General features: G+C 36.7%; 2 protein-coding genes across 2 annotated transcripts in view; both read right to left on the bottom strand.

Annotated features, from left to right (window-relative positions):
• Nucleotides 1-4: 4 nt before the first annotated feature.
• LOC125236347 lies at nucleotides 5-7,430 on the bottom strand. Its single transcript, XM_048143123.1, has 11 exons — nucleotides 7,293-7,430; nucleotides 5,870-6,064; nucleotides 5,258-5,397; nucleotides 4,646-4,820; nucleotides 3,993-4,172; nucleotides 3,300-3,450; nucleotides 2,977-3,148; nucleotides 2,019-2,160; nucleotides 1,574-1,707; nucleotides 895-1,029; nucleotides 5-136 (listed from the first exon to the last, which is right to left on the bottom strand). The coding sequence occupies exons 1-11, from the start codon at nucleotides 7,398-7,400 to the stop codon at nucleotides 100-102; spliced, it is 1,569 nt and encodes a 522-aa protein (XP_047999080.1). The 5' UTR covers nucleotides 7,401-7,430; the 3' UTR covers nucleotides 5-99.
• A 7,160-nt stretch (nucleotides 7,431-14,590) lies between these two features.
• Nucleotides 14,591-20,417, bottom strand: part of LOC125236718 (bicaudal D-related protein homolog) — a 191,787-nt gene continuing 185,960 nt past the window's right edge. The window contains exons 11-13 of the mRNA XM_048143638.1: nucleotides 16,651-16,803; nucleotides 15,702-15,806; nucleotides 14,591-15,428 (exon numbers count right to left, since the gene is read on the bottom strand). Of these exons, the coding sequence (XP_047999595.1) occupies nucleotides 15,303-15,428; nucleotides 15,702-15,806; nucleotides 16,651-16,803 (384 nt within the window). The 3' untranslated portion in view covers nucleotides 14,591-15,302. The remainder of the gene's footprint in view (nucleotides 15,429-15,701; nucleotides 15,807-16,650; nucleotides 16,804-20,417) is intronic.

Here is a 20,417-nt window from a genome sequence, read left to right as displayed (position 1 = left end):
TACTCACATTTTAATTCTATATCAAAACTCTGAATCTATATACGGACACTTTGCGTAATCTAATATTAAGAGATTATTTTGCCGCGTAGAGAAAATCAACTATTCTCCCTTACTCTGCCGGTACGGGTGACGTTTTCTGTAAAGAGAAAATTATTATTAGTAGCTCTTATCGTTTCATGCACTGCTTCTAACTCTTAGACTTCTGACCCGAGAAGATTTCAGCTTGTTGTATTTAACACCTTGCAAGGACACTACTCCAGACACGATTACGAGACTATAGGCGTTTAGTGTCCATCAAAGTATGGGACCAACAAGAAACTTGGAAGGGCACATCCCTAAAAATAATAATTTAGCCGGGCCAATAAAAATGCTGCTTTCTACTGTTTACGGCTATCTTGCAAGTTGAAATTTCTGCCAATTTGTGGTGAAGCGCAATGCAATAAGTCGAGAAACTGGAATTTAAGAGAAGGGTATCCTGGTAAGCCAAGATGTAAATTTTATCATCATCACTTGTTTCCTATTATAATCTGTATCTAGAGGATAAATTTGTAAACAGAATCTACCCTCAAAAGGCTTATATTTTATCTTATTTAAACTTTATTACACAACCAAAGAAACATGTACAAATGGTGGACTTAATGCCAAAAGGCATTCTCTACCAGTCAACCATTGGGTTAAACAGAGACAATATGCCAATTGAGGTTAAATGAAAACCTTACGCGACCAAATAAGAAGGTTAAAGATAGGTCGCTGACTAACAGATATGCTTGTCTTTTGAATTTGGTTGGTTAACCGAAGAATGTTATAACTACCCGAAAATTTCCAAATAGTTCCTTTAGATGTTTACGTTCTTTTAAATAACTAAAAGTACAAAGTATAGTTCAATATACTTACGCTGGGTTAGTAAGCGTGTAGATCCCAAACTTGGTGTTGATTGCTTCAAGGTGGAAGATGGTCTCCACATAATCACGGTCAGCGGGCACAGCCAGAGTCTCGAAGATCAGGTTCATGATGTAGTCCTCCACGCAACTACGAAACAAAAATTGGTTAGAAAGGTACAGAGATGATGAAAGATGATGAACTTGATGAGGATATGGATCCGTTTCCTAAGATCACCGTGGCATCCTTGAGCCAAAAACCCTGCATATCAAACAACAACCCACATAGACACTTCTTTGCTAACAGAGTAGTCACTCCTTTGAACAAGCTACCAGAGGAAGTAGTTTCAGCACCCAACATCAAGAGTTTTAAGAACAAATTAGATAAGTAAACATAACAAGATGAGATGAGATCAACCTAGAAGAAGAAATCAGGCTACAGGTAACAGTTGTCTTCGATTGCCTGCCTGAATTATAGATAGTAAATAAAAATTGTAGATACTGATGTAAGGTCCAATTCTTTTCCTTTTTTAGCATAGTGTTTAATGTACAGTCAACCAATTGGAACCCTAGGCCCCTCTACAACCATGTCAAAATGACAAGCAGTAAGAGATTTCTTACAATCTGATTTTTAACGTCACTATACGACATAGTTCTACAGTGGCCTAGGGTTCCAATTGGTTGGCTGTACTTACTAAGCGCAAGGCTGGTAGGGCACCAGTTTCTCAATCCTATTAGGACGCAGAGCCACAACGTAGGGATCTGCCACTAGCTTGACAGTGGGCTGCTCCGGTCCTTTACGGCCGCCCTTGGGGGTTGGGGCTGGCGGCTGAAAGAAATACAAAAACGTGAATTTTTTTAAAAATGGAATCTTTGTGGTGATCAGACACATATTTGCGCTGACTTCACATTAAATATTGTGTGTAAAAACCTCGGGGAAAATCAGAAAAAACTTACAGGAACAAAGAAAAGGATACAAGGGAAAGAAAAAGGTGCGATCCCCAGAAGAATTTTAAAAGTTTATCAAAATCTTCGATATGGTAATTTCTTCTTTAATTTAATAAAGTGTCGTTGATAGTTGATAAAGTGTTAAAAAGTATAAGTCTTCTATGCAGACAAACTCGAGAGTAGTTCAAGTACCTTCACAGCACCGTAGCAGACTTCGATGAGACTCTTGACCTCAGCCTCGAGGATCCGCAGAAACTTGGTGACGTTCCATTTGGTGGTCTCCCGGTGGTTACCCAGCAGGGACAGGAGCGGCGTGGTGTCACACTTCGCCAGTCTGTAAAATTTACGAGTATTGTCGTCTTAATTTAGTCTACAACTACATTTTACAGTTTAAATACCATTTAGTTTCTACTACCAAATCGGCACTCAAATTGTTGTATTTATTTCTCTAATTACAGGTGTCTCTCTGTCATCTACACAAATTACTCCTAAGTAGAAAATTTGAAATAAAAAGGGGAAATGCCCGCAATTTGCAGACTTAGTGTTCATGGCAAGCCCTTCGATCTGTCTCTTCTATAATTTGCAATTTTGCACTTCTGATCTGAATCTGATCAGGTTAACAAACTCTACACTATCTCTTTTCCTGGCTTTGTCTCTTCTTCTTCTTCTTTCTCCTACCGTTATTCCACGTTATGTGGGGTCGGTACAACATATCTTCCTCTTCTATTCTCCGCAACATATCTTCCTCTTCCTCTTCTAATCTTTCGTCATCTAACACTCACATCTTTCTTTCTCATATCCTCTTTCACAAAATCCATCCATCGTTGTTTGGGTCTACCCCTCCCTCTCCATCCATCAACATTTATCTCCAACAGTCTATTGCCTATATGACATCCATCCCTCCTCATTACATCATCTCTTCCTGACTTTATATTTGTATACATGCATATGTGTCTGTGTGTGTACCTGCATAGCTATTTGTTGCAGCTCGCTTGATCATCCAGAAATTCATCATCCGACATTCATCCGTCCAGGTCCTGTTTCTCTTAAACCTTAATCCTCTGTTGATCCAGTGTTAGTCATGAGCTGATGAGACGTTTAGTTTGCATCTACTTTCCAGTATAGTAGAATTAAAAATTCCAGAACATACTTGACTAAGTCGTCGATGCCTTTCAGCACCTTGGTGATGGTGTTTTCAGCAGCTGTCTCCAGGTCTCTCTTCTCCTGGACTTTGACCCTCTGCTGGTCTAATTCTAGTCTCATGCTGACGAGACGTTTGGTTTGCATCTCCTCTCGGGCTTCGTTGATGTCGCGCTGATCCACTAAGGAAAAATGTGAAAGTTAGTGGTTATTTATCAGGGCTATATTCAATTTGGGAACTGCGTTTGAAGTTGATATTTGAAAAACTAGAATATTTGGTTCTTAATGCCCGACGCTACATAATTGTTTATGTGGCAAACATAAGATTCTTACATATAAGTTGCCTGGCTCTTGTCAGCCCCCGTCGCAGGAAAATGGACTCCTGCAGAACTTCGCACAGTAACACGAAGCACTGGAAATTCTGCATCTCCTTCGCCACGAAGTTGTTGATGACGCTGCTTACTCGGCTGGTGCCCGCGTAGTTCTGCAAGATTTGTTATTTCGAAATTAAGTATGTTACAAATTTCGCTATCCGTTAAAGCGCTGGTGGCCTAGCGGTAAGAGCTTGCGACTTTCGATCCGGAGGTCGCGGGTTCGAACCCCGGCTCATACCAATGAGTTTTTCGGAACCTATGTGCGAAATGTCATTTGATATTTGCCAGTCGCTTTTCGGTGAAGGAAAACGTCGTGAGGAAACCGGAATAATTCTAATAACGCCTAGTTACCCTTCGGGATAGAAGGTCAGATGGCAGTCGCTTTCTTAAAACTAAGTGCCTAGTGCTTACGCCAAATCTTGGGATTAGTTGTCAAAGCGGATCCCAGGTTCCCATGAGCCGTGGCAAATGCCAGGATAACGCAAGGAGGATGATGAGAAATTTCGCTATCCAAGAGAAATGAAAAAGGCGTCATCATGATTGTTCGCCGAATAGCCTACACCTGATTTAGTATAAGATCAGTTTTGTATGAGATTAAGAAAGGGGGAGGGGGATGTAAAATAGTTCAATCTCTAATTGTATGGAAACGTACAAAGATCTCATTCAGCAGGGCATCATATCTGGCTATCTCGCTCTCACATCGCTGTATCTCCTCCTGCCTCTTAATTTCTTCTATCTCGTCGGCTTCGCAAATCCTTCGGGAGCCCTTCACGCGGAGGAACTCCTCCAGTTTGGCCAGGTGGTTGATTTCGCCTTCGTAGGATTGCATTTCCTGTAACAGAAAGGTAAGTGAGTACCTAATTTAAGTAGCAAAGAGGTAAGCACGTGTAAATTTAAAAAAATTTTAAAACAAACTTATGCCTAGTCGATTTAGAAGACTGGCGTCGCTTAATAATAATAATACCTGCCTGAGCGGTAATTCTGGGAATGCCTATTTTTCGAGAGACACAAAAAATCTAGCAAGATAACTTACAACTTCTAGTAAAATGCCACCAGATTTTGTCTTTTTATCCGGTCGGGTCTTGACCGATACTTAACAGTTTAACAGAACAATCCAAAAATTGGTAAACTGACCCACTCACTTGCCAAAAGGCCATATTGTTCCATGACTTTGGAAATAGAATTGACATCTGCCATCTAGTAGGTGATTTGAAAATCTTTCAACTTAACCAACCCAAGGCAATAATCTAGGGTTTATCTAATTTTTCCCGTATGTCTTTTTTTTTTATAAACCAAGTATCAAACCGCAATATCCCTATTCAGCTGGAAGAGTCCCTTCCACTTGAGCGCCTCCAGCTTCCTAATGCACTCGTCGCGGTCCCCGAAGGCCAGGGCGGCGATCTCGAAAATGTCCATCAGGTACTCCTTGCCCTTCACCAGCTTGCCGATGGTACGGTTCCATTGGATGTTGAAGCTGTTCCTGGAAATGGAAATGGGATAGGTGAGATGGTGGGTCATGAATTTCCGAACGAAACGAAAAGTTCAATTCTGCCAGTCGGTTGGTCCTAGCGCCTTGGGTATCTTAAGAGTGTATTTGAGCCGGTGTCTTAAGTAGGAATGTATTTGAGGCTGATGGCACATCACACTCGTGTGCGTGCAGGATACGTAGGTCGTTTTGCATTTTTTTTTTGGTCGGTAATATTTTGTGGACCCTTACTTTATTATGGTATTTCAACTTAACAGATATTTCATGTCTTCTTTTCAGCACGGTTATGACTTGGATCCTAAATTTGGCAGGAGTTGATAAGGTGGTTTGGTGCCCCCGGAGTGCCTAATAGTCAACCTTACACTGATCTAAAAAACCACACACTAGAGAAAACTGGCCAGCACTAATCAGGAAATAGGAACGTACGTTACCTCTCAACCATCAGCCGGTGGATTTCTTCACGCACATGCTTGTTGTCAGAGTTGACGACGCAGAATCGTTTGGTGGCTAAATCCAGCCGGTTTTCCATTCGCCGGAGACGAGCGGCTGCGTCTTCGATCATTGCCAACTCCTACAGATATAATAAGGAACATCTTTATGAAAACCCATGTGAAAAAAGTGAACTCTTTATTTATCATCAACACACGAAAAATTTATTCAGACAAATATAAGTTTTTCTTATTATTGTTGGATTTCACGGAAATAAGAAAGTTTTATATGTTCTGTGTTGGAGACGTTGGAGTTACTATTTACGAAAGTCGTTGCACAGGGATCAAAGGTCTCCATTTCTTAAATGAAAATTTCCTTGAAAATCATGAGATCATAGAAAACTGTCCTAAGAAGGTGGGGTAGTCTGTTTTTTTTTACTTTCCGCTTCTTCCCACATTTTAAGAACTCCAATTTCAGGACCGATTATCAGCTTAGGGTGTTAGGGATCAGGTGGGAAAAAGTTACCCAAGCTGCCCAAGACCGGAGTAAATGGAAATATATAAACCCTACATCCCTGAAGAGGGTAACAGGATCTAAAGAAGAAGAAGACCCACATCAGCTTCCGTAGGCACTTTCTTCAGCAGGTCCTGCATCTGCTTGGTAGCCAGGTAGTTGAGGCAGTCCAGCTCAGTCTGCTGGTTGCGTTCGTCTCGCACTTCCAGGTCTAAATGCTCGTACTCCATGATGGAGTGGCGGGTGGTCTTCTTCGTTTGACGGTCGCGGAGGCCGTGCAGACCTTTTTTTGCTAGCTGTAAAAAAAGGAAAAATGAGTACTTATATATTGTTTTCAAAATTGTGTAGGCGTAGAAAATAGTGTGATTGTCTATGTAATCCTTACTAATTGCTTTCGTTATACAAACTCTCAGGGATTGCGTAAGTAGTCTACCTTACCTAGTTCTTGAACCACTTTAGAAAGAAAACACTCCAACCTTAACCACAAAACCTTTGTTATATTTTTAACCGACTTCAAAAAAGGAGGAGGTTCTCAATTCGACTGAATGTTTTTTTTTTTATTTTTTTGTATGTATGTTACTCGATATCTCCGAGAATTGTGGACCGATTTTCAAAATTTTTTTTTTGATCGTACGGGTATAACCCCGAGATGGTCCCATTGGCACCAAGTCGGGGTCTGATGATGGGATCCTGGAGAAATCGAGGGAACTCTTCAAATGTTATAGGCACATGTAATGTTCTTAGTGTAGTTTTCAAAGGTACACCAGTATTTACGCCTGATGGTAATAATTTTATGTGGCTGAGCTGATGATGGAAGGTCAACTCCTCAATGGTTAGGAGTTAAAGGATAATTCTTTCACTAGTGTGCATATATTCGGACTGATACATATAATATCAATAGGAACCACTAAAAATCAACAAATAAATAAACTTTTTAACAAAAAATAAAACCGCCTTCAAAAATAAGCGCGTTACAAAACACGGAGAAACTAAAAAGTAAAAAATAATAAACCTTTGAATTCAGATTTCTTATCGTATTGCAATAATCTAAACATCCAAATTATAAACAAATCAATTATTTTTGGAGTCGGTACCAGCCTGTGTATGGTTGGGTGGGGCAAACAGGCAAAAAGCAAGGCGACGAACAGGTCTGGTACCGACTACAGAAATAATTGATTTGTTTATAATTTGGATGTTTAGATTATTGCAATACGATAAGAAATCTGAATTCAAAGGTTTATTATTTTTTACTTTTTAGTTTCTCCGTGTTTTGTAACGCGCTTATTTTTGAAGGCGGTTTTATTTTTTGTTAAAAAGTTTTTCGTAAAAGTTGTGATTTACTTTATATCTGTTCACACCTGAAGTACTTATTTCAGCACACTTTCATCATAGTCATAGGTAAAGTAATCATCCATCATTCTTCGCACACTTTATTTATACGTTCTTCGTCTACAGGTCTGAGTTACTGCTCTAACTTTATGCAGATAGGTCAGGCCAAAAGGAAAACCAAGTCGAAGTACTTACGTTGATACATAGCAGTGTTTCCTTAAGCTCATGGGTCAGGATGCCGAGCTGCTTCTCCTGGGGAGCGAGTTGAGGCTCGCCGCCGGCGCGCTTCTCCACGCTGCACATCGGCGCGAGCTTCTTGAACTAAAGATAAATAATTGTAATTATAATAAGTACATAATTATACTATGTAAGTTGCTATTCCCTTACAGGGACTGTATTACCTGCTACATTTATATCTAATGTGTAATATTACTGCAATATTGATTTGATTTGATTTAATAATATAGCAATCAATTATTTAGAATCCAGATCAGTCTGCAAGGTGCTGAAGGTCGCCTTCCGTAGGTTCATACAGGATCTCATATTCCGAAAGTTTATTCCAGCAGGACAAGAGTGTTAAATGGATGCAACGTAGAAGATCCTCGAGATATGAAAGTTTATCGTTGTATCACAAAATATATTTGTTTTTCAGAGGCACCACGATTAGTATCTTATCTTAGGGTAACTTCCGACAAGCTAGCTTCCGACCTTGCTCGAGCCACAATGAAATGTAGGTTAGTAACAAAATGTAGGTACGATCGTCTTCGTCTACTCACTGGTCGGATTCTCGCCATAGAAGCGAGCGGTATGCAGCATGCGGCCCAGCCACGACATTGGTCTAAGCGCGACAGCGGTGAGCGGCAGCCAATACATGCGAATGAAAAGTCCCATCGCTGTGTCTCGCTCCAATGTATGGCCGCCGCTCCCCGCTGTCGCGCTTAGACCAATGTCGTGGCTAAGCCGTAAAGGTAGCTCGTTGAGGATGTTGAGGTAAGTCAAAGAGCGTTGAAAAATTATTAAAATACTAACCATGCGCTGCACATTGCTAAGCTCCGCTTCGGGGTCAATAGTCTTCTGTTCCACTTGCTGTGGCATCTTGATAAAAATATAATCTCAAAATAATATGGACACCGAAAATATTCGTCTGAAAGAACGTAAATACAACTGACAGAAGAATTTTTAGTTTGTCACTTTTGAATGATGTGATTTGCTCCTCGCAAGAGTTAATGACATTAATGAGTTTGCGTCAGTAAAAAGATCGCTCTGCAATAAATTCGTGTTCAGAAACAGAAAGATGAAACTTTCACAGTAGCCTATGGGAACAGGAACAAATACTTACTAGGAGCCTAACAAATATCTCCTGCACTTCATACCTAAACCTAATCGTCTACCGTTCGAAAACGTTTACGATCCTTAAATCACTTTGTTCTCCCATTCTTCGATATTTCGGATTTTCTTATTGCTATTTCTAAATATCACCTAAACTAGATAAAGTTGAATGTTAATTAAATAAAGGTCAGATGAGCTGCTTACGGAAGAGAGACCTTTACTGATAAAAATGGTAGGATTTAAAGTAAGAACACTAAAACACCACGATACGTAAAATTTCATGCTTTATTTAAATTCCACAAACAAATGAAGGTAGATTATGTAAGTACATGATTTAAATCTTAAGTTACGATGAAATGTCATTAAGTACATTTGCACTGATTCAGATGATCTGTGAATACTAATACTATTTTAAAAATATCGTTTGGATCATGTGAAAGCTTTCGATACATTGTATTGGCAGTTATCGCTCGGTAAATTGTGGATCTCTTTCTGGCAAGTTAATTATAGACAGAGAAACATACACTCATATTCTCAGTTCGCAAAAATCTCGTTCGAATAGGATTATTATACCAGTACCGTGTAATTTTTAAAGGTGTACCTCAAGGAGGCATCTTTGACCCACAAATTTACCTTAAGTTCAACGCAAATATGACCCATAACGATATATTCACAATGATTGGATAGAATGGAATGACTATGAAGTTATACTCGCCATAGAAATTAAGTTTGTGCTTAAGAAATTAAATATAAAAACTATTGTTAACATTCATAGTAGTGCTGCAGACATGTACATAATTATTAAATCTTATGGGAGTCTATTGTTCCTTTAACTATGTTATTAAGTTCGAGTACATTTTTAAATTGACATGTAAACCTGCGAAACATAAAGTACTATCAGAGGATGATGTCTTATTTAATACTAAATGCAGCTTTTGAAACTTCATTAAAATAACTTGTAAAAAAGTCTGTTGCAATAATTAAGTAGCTCTATGACTTCAGTCGGTGGTACCCTTACGGCTAGTATGTAGAGTCAACCCAAGATATAGCAATGATTTTGATAAGCCCGCTTGAAAAAGGGGGGTAAACGTTATAATTTTATAGTAGATTGACGTTTTAGATAACGTCACGTAACGGCACGTCAAAATCGCTGGAAACTTTGCTAGGTATGATTTTAGACACATTCTAGTGATGGTGCTACCCTGACGTAATATTTACATATCAAAGTCTTATGTGAATGTTGATACTAACTCAGAGCATATAATACTAGAGAGCGGACAAGCCCGGTGCTGACGTCTCGCAGTTGAGCATACAGTTGTCGTTGTGTGCGTGCGTGATGACAGGACTCGCTGGCCGTTCGCATGGTTCGCATGTACACACACATGGAAATGATGGGAGTGTACTCCGCAACGCAATAGAACAATAGCAGCGTACATCTACGAGTGTGTTGGTTCAAAAACTTGCGACATACAGGCGCGTGTCAATACAAATCGCCTGGCATGTACGATCTCATTCCTTCCTATATCTGTGGGTACTATATGAAGCATCTTATAATACATACAGTTGTTTATGTAACCTTATACTTCTCTATCACTTACATTGAACAACAGACTCCATTTAAAGTAAAATGTTAGGAAAAGCGCATTTCATATTTTACATTTCGATTCAGTCTTAACAATAAATTAATAAAAATTATATTGCGAAATGTCTTTTTAATTAAAAATAATAAAATGTACTTAATCTAAATACTTCCACAAAATTGACTGTGCCATTCTTTTTTAAATCTCATTAAGTTACACATTATTTTCAAAAGAAAAACCCTCAGTACACATGAAATCTCAAGAATTGGCTTTTAATTTCCTTCAAATTACATTTTTTTAAATTTTAATTACTTATAGGAAAATAACTTGAGTTTTATGGTCGTATTCTAATACAAAAATTTCATTTAAGTTAAGTACCTAAATGAATATGTCTCAAAACAATTATTTGTAAAATCCTCTTACCAATAATGGCAAGATTGGAGATCAAAATAATCGCTTAAAACCTACTGAGACTTTTTTAAACTGCTGAAGTTTCAACAGGTGGCGCTAGTATCGAAGATTTTTTATTAGTGCCAAACAGCTGAGTAAGTAATTATTTTAGACATACTACAGAGCCGATAGGAACATTTTGCTACCTTATTTTCCTAGTAGTTGCTATAAGCCGCTGTAAAAAAAAAAGACATGATAATCACAAATTAAGTGACAGGTATCAGTGGCGGCTGGTGAAAATTTCTGCTAGGCAACACTGAGCAAAATTAAACCTACCTACATTAGGTACTTTATTAGTAATCAATTTTAGGCAAGCCGGTGGGAATCGGCTTGTATGGACCAGCCGCTGCTGGCTGCTGGTAGGTATTTATTAAAAAAATATCACTAAACCTCGTTTTAACATGTTAAAACCTGATATTTGCTTTAATTTGTCTAGTAATAAAATAATATTGCGATCAAAGTATTCTTCATAGAAAAAACAATATTTTCGTACGGGGAAGTTTACTAACGAAGCAAAAAAGGCACTTTCAAAAGGCCAGGTACTTATTTAAGGCACAGTTCAAATATATAAGTAATTAGGTACATTCTCGTCTGTATTGCAAAACAATTTCACATATAGTCTATTTCAAATACGAAAGCCCGGTAGCACTTGAGTCGGTAATTAGGCATTAAAAATAAGATTTAGTAAAAAAAAAATACCCGACCAGTGTGCGTAGCCGAATGCACAAACGCTCACGATAATATCTCTTTCGTAGCTATCTCTATCGCACTTGCGTATTGGCGCGACAGAGCCAGACTATCTTTCTGCGGCGTTCCTAGGAGAAATGACATTCGGCTACGGGGCGCCAGACCCCTTTTTCAGACTCGTGCCAATTTGAAGTGCTGTCATCAAATTAGATAAGAAAATGCATACATTTTAAGCCCTTTTATTAAGTTTCAAGGGCCTTCGTATTTGTAATGGAGTATACATAATTATGTGTACATTAAATTAGTACCTACTAGTGAATTTATCTAATTTTAAAATTAATACATATTATTTTAAACTACTGATTAATTTATTTAATTCTAAATTGCAGCAGATCATGTAATTCGTATTCTGTATTGTTTCTGTAAATAATAATATGGCTATTTCAAAATAGTTGATCGGGGCGGCAAAAACATTGTCACTATTTAGAATAATACATAACACACTTATTTATATACTTAATGTAGGTAATGTATAAAAATATACATGTAATTCATTAAAAAATAACATTAATTTTATGGTATTTAAGAAAAAAATGATTTTTTATGGTATTTAAGAAAAAAATCCGAAACAAAATAAGGTCGAATGTCGTGCATTTATAATAAAATATAAAGAATTAATTCAGTTTAATTGTGCTAGTTTTCGTCCGTGAATTACTTTTCGCTTGACAGGACAGCAATTAATAACTTTATTATTTAATTTGCTACTTGCGAAATGTTATTTTTATTTTCTTATACAGATTTAGGGCCAGTTGCATCAACCAAATTTGACAGACACATCAACAGCAAATCAACAGACAGCAGACGTCGATGGAATTTACCATAGATTTTTTTTTAACGAACGCTTTAACGGTGACACACGGTTTAATGCAACCGGCCCTAAATTTTCAGGCCACAAGTATAGTAAAATTATCCACATTTTTGTCTCAATATTAAAATTTCGTCGTGGACGAAAACCACAAGCTAAAACAAGTTAGCACAATGATCGTATTTTACGTAGAAAAACGCCGCCCCTTTCGTTTCACATAATTATGTTATTTTATTATTTTACTACGCTATGGGTGCACCTGTTTTCACTTTAAGTGAATCGTTAAAACTATACGTAGGAATTGTACGTACAATCTCAAAAAGATAAAATACTACTGATATTTTTGAGACGATCATCTTGACAAGTACCCAGTTATTTTATAATAATGAAATACATGTCATTAGTATTAAATTGGGATCTAATAAACCAAATATGTACCTATTTAGTTCATCCATATTCTACTAGAGGCCGTTACTATCGATACATTTAGTTTCAATTTTAAGTAGATAAAAAGTAATGTCCTCAAAGAGATCGTCTGAAAAATAATCATAAATACAATTTGTTAAACCTATTTTAAATTCATTTATATACACATTAAAATTAATGGGAATGTTAGTTATGGAATGGACGAACGAATGGCGAATTAAGGTAATAAGGTAACTGTACACTATTCCGGGATAGTAAAATGTGGTACATTATTCCGGGATACTTTGGTTTTTGTCGCAAAATAAGGAAACTATCAGTAAAATCTTAATTTAAGGCAGTATTTTATTAACTATAGATCAAATAGAACCGAAAAAGTCGATTTTCGAATATCTATCATATCTTTTGAAGCCGTGAGGTATCTCCAAACGCGTCAGTCGCAACCACGCAGTGGTTTCTATGGGCGTGTTTGACGGTGAGCTTAACGCGGCAGCGGAACTTCTTAAGGGTTTACTGTGATGCGGGTAAGTTTATTTATATTAAATTTGTATCATAATTGTCTTATAGTTATTAAAAGACATTTATATCATCTTTTCAAATTAATTTAAAGCATATTTTAATTAAAATACCCGCTCCCGGAATAATGTACACCATTTTGACGCGGTGTACATAATTGCGGGAGTATCCCGGAATAACGGAAACACAGTCCGCAATGTTTTTATGTTTTATTACTATTTGCGGTGAAGTATATTTTTATATTTGATGTAAATATATTGAGTAAAGATTACAGATTATAGTGACATAATTACGGTACATATATTTTTTAGATTTTAGTCTCATAATTGAGTACGAAATGTATACTCGTTGAGTAATACGTGCGAAATATTGGAGTGTGGCATCGACATTAAATTTGTTTTATTTCACAAAATTAAAGCACAAAGGTTACTTATTTCGATGTTTTGAGTATAATTGTTATATAATCTTCCAATGTACTAAGAAAACAATCTTGTTTGTCTTTTAACATAGCCTTCGTTTTGACTGCCGTAATTAAGTACACGACTTTATATGAGTGTATCTTATTCCGGTATGCCTATATAAAGTATATTAAAATATAAAAACACAAAATAAGGTATAGAGATCCGACTATTATGTTTTTCAACTTCCTTAGTTAGCTAAAAATCTTTATACCGCATATTGGTTTGTCCGTCAGTCAGTCTGTCCGTCTACGATTTAGCTCAATCATTATTAGTACTAGAAAGCTAAAATTTACATGAGGATAATACATAATAGGATAGACATACAAATATAAAATAGTACAAATTAGTCAGACAGTCAATCTGTGTAAGAACGGCCTATAATATGTATTAATTGAGTACTATTTATTTATATATACATACTTGAATAACGTATCACCACCATATATCTATACGGTGTAGCTCAGTGATCACCAGTACCAAAAAACTGAAATTTTCACGAGTGCCGTGCAATTTTTATATCCGGCAATAGCTTCTGAATTGAAATTAAATTTTGCAAAATAAACCCCGACATTATTAAGCGTTTTTCACATCAAACATGGCTAAGAATACTCTCGACTAATTCAGCTTTCAAACTAAAAAAACTAATCTAAATCGGTTCATCCATTCGAAAGCGATGCCTTAGACAGACAGTAAAACTTATAACACCCTGTCATTATATCATACAATAGTTATACCGTAAAATATCATATTAATTTCCCATCTCACCCCAACCCATCAAAACATTGCCAATTATAAAAAATACACTCTGTATAAGCATCTATCAAAACGATATGAGCATTTATATATTTACGTAAACAATATATTTAATTAGTTTTTTTTACATTATGCTTCAACAACGTGGACTTTAAAGGTATCCCGTAATTACGTACAATGACTCCCGGAATTGAAGCCATACCAAAATTGTATCCCGGAATAATGGGCAAACTAAGGGTTAAGTAAAACAACGGTAATTTCTATAAATTTGAAGTTACGATGCAAAATAATATCTTAAATCCATCGTAGAAGACTTATCCTTAAAATAAAATAATTAACACGACTAGAAACGTCGCATTTTTTGTACAATTCTCACTCAAAGTAGGAAACGTCTTAAGTTCCCGTAATATGGGACAGTTACCTTAAAGAACTATTTTTAAAACTGTTAACTATGAAATAAAGTAAAAAGCGATAGGTACTTAAATGCATTTGATAAAAAAACGATATGATTTTCTTACTTAAAATTGTCATTGGTAGACAATTTTGGAAAGGCAAATCAAACGCTTATAAACAAGCAGATTATGTGAAGTTAAGATGATGGTACTGCGAAAATGTAAGTCATTAAGGAATTGAAAATATTAAACGTTAATATTACTACTAGTAAATTATTTATATACGGACGTATAGATGACAGTTCTCTCGATTGTCCGTATTCGTTTAAATCTGTTGTACCAAAACCGCCTACCATTCCAAAACTCACATCCGATTCGCTAAGAAATAATACAGCATGTCGTTTATAAATAAAATCATTGCATTAACGTGCAAATATACTCTACACTCGGTAATTTAAAAATAATGTGTACAGTTACAATTAAAAACCTAATTAAGACACTAACTATCACTGCCACGGTGTACACATCACACGGTTTCGAGAATAGAATCAGAACGCACCCTAAGAATTGGAGCGCGCCATCTTTCAAAATGGCGGCGACGATGACAGGTGTCACTGTCAGTTTGTCGTTGAAAATGCCGTAAATGGCGATGAAATTAAAAGTGAAGGGGTCGTAGTTTCTGATGATGAGTAACGTGATTGATATGGTAGTTTTGTGTATGGCGGGAGGCCCCGAGAGCGCGCAACAGATCATCGCTGAAAAAATCCGAGGAGGCGCGAAGCGCGCGTCGGCGCTGGTGGGTCGGGCAGCTTGCGGCGTTTCTCCGAGGTCAGCTTGTGTTTCATCTGCTCGTCGATCAACTCTTGCATGTCCATCTGGAATTATTTAGGGCTTTGTAGAATCAAGTTTTTAAATAAATGGTACTTGCTTAACCAATAATTGTGAAAGTAAAGCTTTAGCGCCTGTAAGTTACAGTGCTTTGCTATGCTATTATGCAGTCGAATGATGAATGATTGGACTTGGTTGCCTTAGTGATTATTTAAAAAAAAACACGTCTTTAAAGTGTCAACCAACACCACTTTTGGCCATCAAGCTGCAGGAAATACATCACATTCAAAACTTTTGGTATTTAATGTAGTTGTACAGACCTGCCACTGTTCCAACTGCTGCCCCAGATCCACCTTCTGCCTCACCGCCTCGTAAAGCTGGCTGTTGGCCTGCATCAGCTCTACGCGGGTCTTCGCGAGCGCCACCTGTAATACCAGACGTAAGATTGTTAAGATTCCATTTTGGTTCAAGATTTATTTTGTGAATTTCGTCATGCCACTAGCGAAACATGACACTTATGCTATTCTAAAGAACATTATCAGCTTTGTTGATAAAACGAAAACATTCAAAACTAGAAAAAATAATGTTAAAACTCTAGAGGAAATTGAAGATAAACAAACGAAATTGTTCAGAAATTAAAGCATTAGTTTGAAAATATGCGATTGAATTTGATAGAGATCACTCATCTGCTGTTTGCATGTAGTTGTAGGTATATCTAAGAACATTTGACCCGGCATAGAATGCTCAAAACAGGAGTTCAGCATCTAAACTAACTCAAATAATTGACTACTTAAAGTTATTTAATTGAGGTAATTAGCCCAACATAAGCAAAACATTTTGCTTGATTGAGTATTTGAAATCGTCTTACTAGTATTCTTAACAAGCTTAGTGTACTACAAATAGGTAGGTACGAGTAAGTGGCTTACAGATCCGACTTAGTTGACAGACACGACAAATATAAGTAAATAACTCTGTGAAAAATAGATGGAGAAGAGAACCTACCTACTCCGAAAGTTTCAAAATTGTTGCTGATCTTCTACCGTTAGTTTTTCACGATACTTAATATTGAAAACGTTATGGAAAATGTAAGTTATTTTCGGTAAGTAACTGTTTGGGGGCGCTGGTCAGCTTCTCCACATGCAATGGATGTTATTTTCCTTAACATTTACCTATCGAGTAACGCATTCTAAAACATCAAAATTGCACGGGTAAGGGTCAAGGGCATTGACCTTCATAATTTATGGCAAGTGTTACCCAATAAATGCTTACCTCAGCTGTCTTCTTCCTCTCTATCGCTTCGTCTCTCTCCCGCCTTGCCTGAGTGACGGCCTCATCGTTCTGAAGACTGCTGTAGTTAGCGTCGTTGAGCAGTTTGTCTCTCTCTTCAGCAGCCGCACGCAGTTCTACTTCGGCCACGGATAGCTGGAATAAAACAGAATTGCCAGTTAACTTGTTATCTCACGATATATTCAAGAAAGATATTTGGGAAGTGTTTTATTCCTGGAGACTTTTGTGCCTAGACCACGCACAGCAGACGACGACGAAATTTTTTTAATACTGTGAAGCTTAAGACACAGAAAAGAAATGTTTGGAGACTTAGAACGCACGGTACCAAACCGTGGTACCAAAAATGTTCGGTTCTCAGCTGCGTGTTAGTGGAAACAATGAAGAATGAAGTACATAAGACGTTTTTATATGATCAATATTCAGTCTTACTTAGTTAAGGTATAGACATGTCATCGCCACGATAACAAAGCGTGTTACAAGCAATCGCCTACAAAAACGATTACATTCGACTCTCACGCAAGAAGTAAAAACCAATCGTTCGCAGAAACAACTTCATTCCGCGTTGTTTGACCCAATTACTATTGTAAGGTGCCGCATATTTGCTATGATTTAGTGCGATCGTCTAACAATTATCATTATGACATATTTCTCTTCTGTTTGATAGATGTCGCCTCGCTATGCATTAAATAATAAATAATAGTTATTTGTTTTACAAGGGGCAAAAGTTGTTGTTTAACCGCACGTGCCCATATTGAAGCCCGAGCAAGCGAAAGATTCAACATTCCAATATTCCAAAAAATGGAATCTTGAGCGTTGCGAGGGTTTCAAGGCACGAAGGTAGGAACACAAAATTTTTCACCACACCAACACGAGAAAATAGTGACTACTTATAAAACATCAAACTAAATTAAATCCAGCAATCTATTCAATATTTATGATTCAAAATAATTATTTGTAGGTAAATTCTACCAGCCAGTTCAAGGCATCAAGTTAAAATTTGTATGAAATTACTTTGCACTCTTGTGGTTAAAATGCAATTTTGCTATCCGTTTTCGAATAGCAAAATTGATCTTTACCCGTTGGTGTGGTGAAAATGATATCATATTGTAGAACATTCTTACATAGAATGACTGAGCTCCTCGACCTCGATATTAAGCTCAAGGAGGCTTGTATTTTGCTTGTATTGACAATGAGAAGGCACACTGACATTTTATCCCACCAGGCGGCGCCTGTGCAAGTGCTACGACATGTGACTGTCATTCATATGTAAGAGAGAGAGAGAGAAAAAATATATCATCTTCTCACTCTCACGTATGAAATTCTTTACCTGTGCAATGGACTAATAAGGTGGCGCCGTCTGTCATAACTCATACCCTTTGAGTGTGCCTCCCAAGTGTCTCCTCATTGTTGGTACAGTTAATCCAGTGGTATTTTTACGTAAAAGATTCAATAAAACGAAGATAAAAGATAAAACGATGAAGCAGCTTTAAATGCCGATACCAGGTTAATGTGTATGATTATTGAACATTGCAAAACCCCGTTTAAAAACAATGAAGATTATGCGACCTTATTCGAGACGTAACAAACATTGTTCATACTTTCCTTTCCTCTACGGAAGTAAGATCGTGAGAAATAAAAAGATATTCTTATTGTCAATTAAGTAGTTTATGGTAGTTATATCTTGTACGAGATCCGCCTTTTAATATTGTTTTAATTTTAATGTTGCCAGTTGCAAATTCTCGGAGTTTTTTTTTTTTTCAAATTATATTTTTAATGTGAAATAAAAATTGCCAGTAAGGAAGTGTTGACAATATTAAACAGTTTAAAGTACCTAATTGTTGTAAATTATTTATCTTACTTGATTAAGATATTTGTAAAAATATAGTTGGCCAATAAATTTGTCACTGGGACTTAATCTTCTCGAGGCTGAGGCGTAGGGTTAGAGCCGGCGTAGCTTTAGTTGACATTGATATGCGCATTGTGATATGCCTACTTGGAAAATAAATATTTCATTTCATTTCATTTCACGGCGCGAAATACATATTTTCTATGGGACCTACGTTATAATAGCATTGAGCATTTTTTTTAATTTGCTGCGTGAAACTGTTAAGCTTAACTTTATCAGACAGTAAATAAATAAATAAATATTATGGGATATTCTTACACAGATTGACTGAGTCCCACGGTAAGCTCAAGAAAGCTTGTGTGGTGGGTACTCAGACAACGATATATAATTATAATAATAATAATAATAATATCTTTATTGTACATAAAAGAGCAAGTTACATAATAACAGAGTTACATAATAACTATACTAGGGATTTGTACAAAGATGTCGGCTTGTAGTGGTCAAACTTTGACCCCTAAACTAGGTTAGTACCTGTGCCTTAGGGGCTAGAGTTCTTCCATTTTCATATTGAAGTCATTACAATATTGCAGGTCATGTAACAGTGGTTAAAGGAAGTGATAAAAAATTAAGCTTTAGACTCTTAACTATTTCAAATACTTTTTACACATGCATATATTGTTGTACCTATATTATAATATACAAATACTCCATATTCGGGATTCTTTCGGGGTTTAACAGTAACTGGTAATAAAATTCGATTTAGAAGTGAAACAGTAGTAAAACAAAATGTCAGCTGTGGTGTTCTATTCCTAGGTCAACCATAACCAATTCTCTAATCAGAAATTCCTTTGCATCATGTACTTAATGACCTTTCACATGCTGCAATCTAGTCAAATCGGTGCAGAGTCGCGGAAAGAAAAAGAAAGTAGAGCGTTGCGTGCTCTATGCCCGTTGAGCATTGTAAGCGGCTAATGTGAGAAATCTATGCTCGATTAAAATAAAGAGTCAACCTAGTTTTTTAGGTATTTGACGCCCAATTATGATGGCGCGATTTCTAAGCAGTTTCATAAATATATTGATTTAGACTAACACGATTTGCACTCATAATTTTAGAACAAAACAGTATGTAAGTGTTTACGCGATTAAGTCCCGTTTTGTTCTAAAATTATCAGTTTCATAAATATGAAGCACTAGCTTTTGCCCGCGGCTTCGCTCGCGTTAGAAAGAGACAAAAAGTAGCCTACGTCACTTTCCATCCCTTCAACTATCTCCACTTAAAAAATCACGACAATTCGTCGCTCCGTTTTGCCGTGAAAGACGGACAAACAAACAGACACACACTTTCCCAATTATAATATTAGTATGGATTGCGTTGTAGATAGGTATCGTTTCCGTAAAAATACGAAGGATTTTTTTCACCCTGCATCTGTATTGTACTTTCAATTATTAAGCTAAATGAGCATTTCTTTTTTTTTGCCAATAAAAGAATTTCGTTTGTTTTAGGGAATTTTAGGTCAATGGTACTCAGAATCACGAGTACTTTCAATCTTACTGGGAGACAAAAAGAGTCCCAGAATTTCCATACATTTTTGTTACTTTCCTCTTTTGTTACCCCATACAACATGTACGGAAAATGGTGACAAAATAAGAAAAAATCGTATGGGACAATATTTTTAACTACTAGGATTGGAAGAGCTAGTAATTCTGAGTAGAAATAGCATATTTTTTTTCAAAAATATCATACTTCATAAAAGTGGCAAAAAAAAAGAAATGCTCAAATGAGGTTTTCCGCATTGTTTTTATCACTATGGCTGGAAGTTCTTCCTCACCTATTATTATTCTATACCTAAATTACGATCTTTTGCCAATCTAGAGGATGGGTGGTAGGTATTATCACCCA

The sequence above is a fragment of the Leguminivora glycinivorella genome, chromosome 19 (genome assembly GCF_023078275.1).
Source record: "Leguminivora glycinivorella isolate SPB_JAAS2020 chromosome 19, LegGlyc_1.1, whole genome shotgun sequence".
NCBI lineage: Eukaryota > Metazoa > Arthropoda > Insecta > Lepidoptera > Tortricidae > Leguminivora > Leguminivora glycinivorella.
Note: the sequence above shows the minus strand (reverse complement) of the source record. Positions and strands in the feature narration are given on the sequence as shown.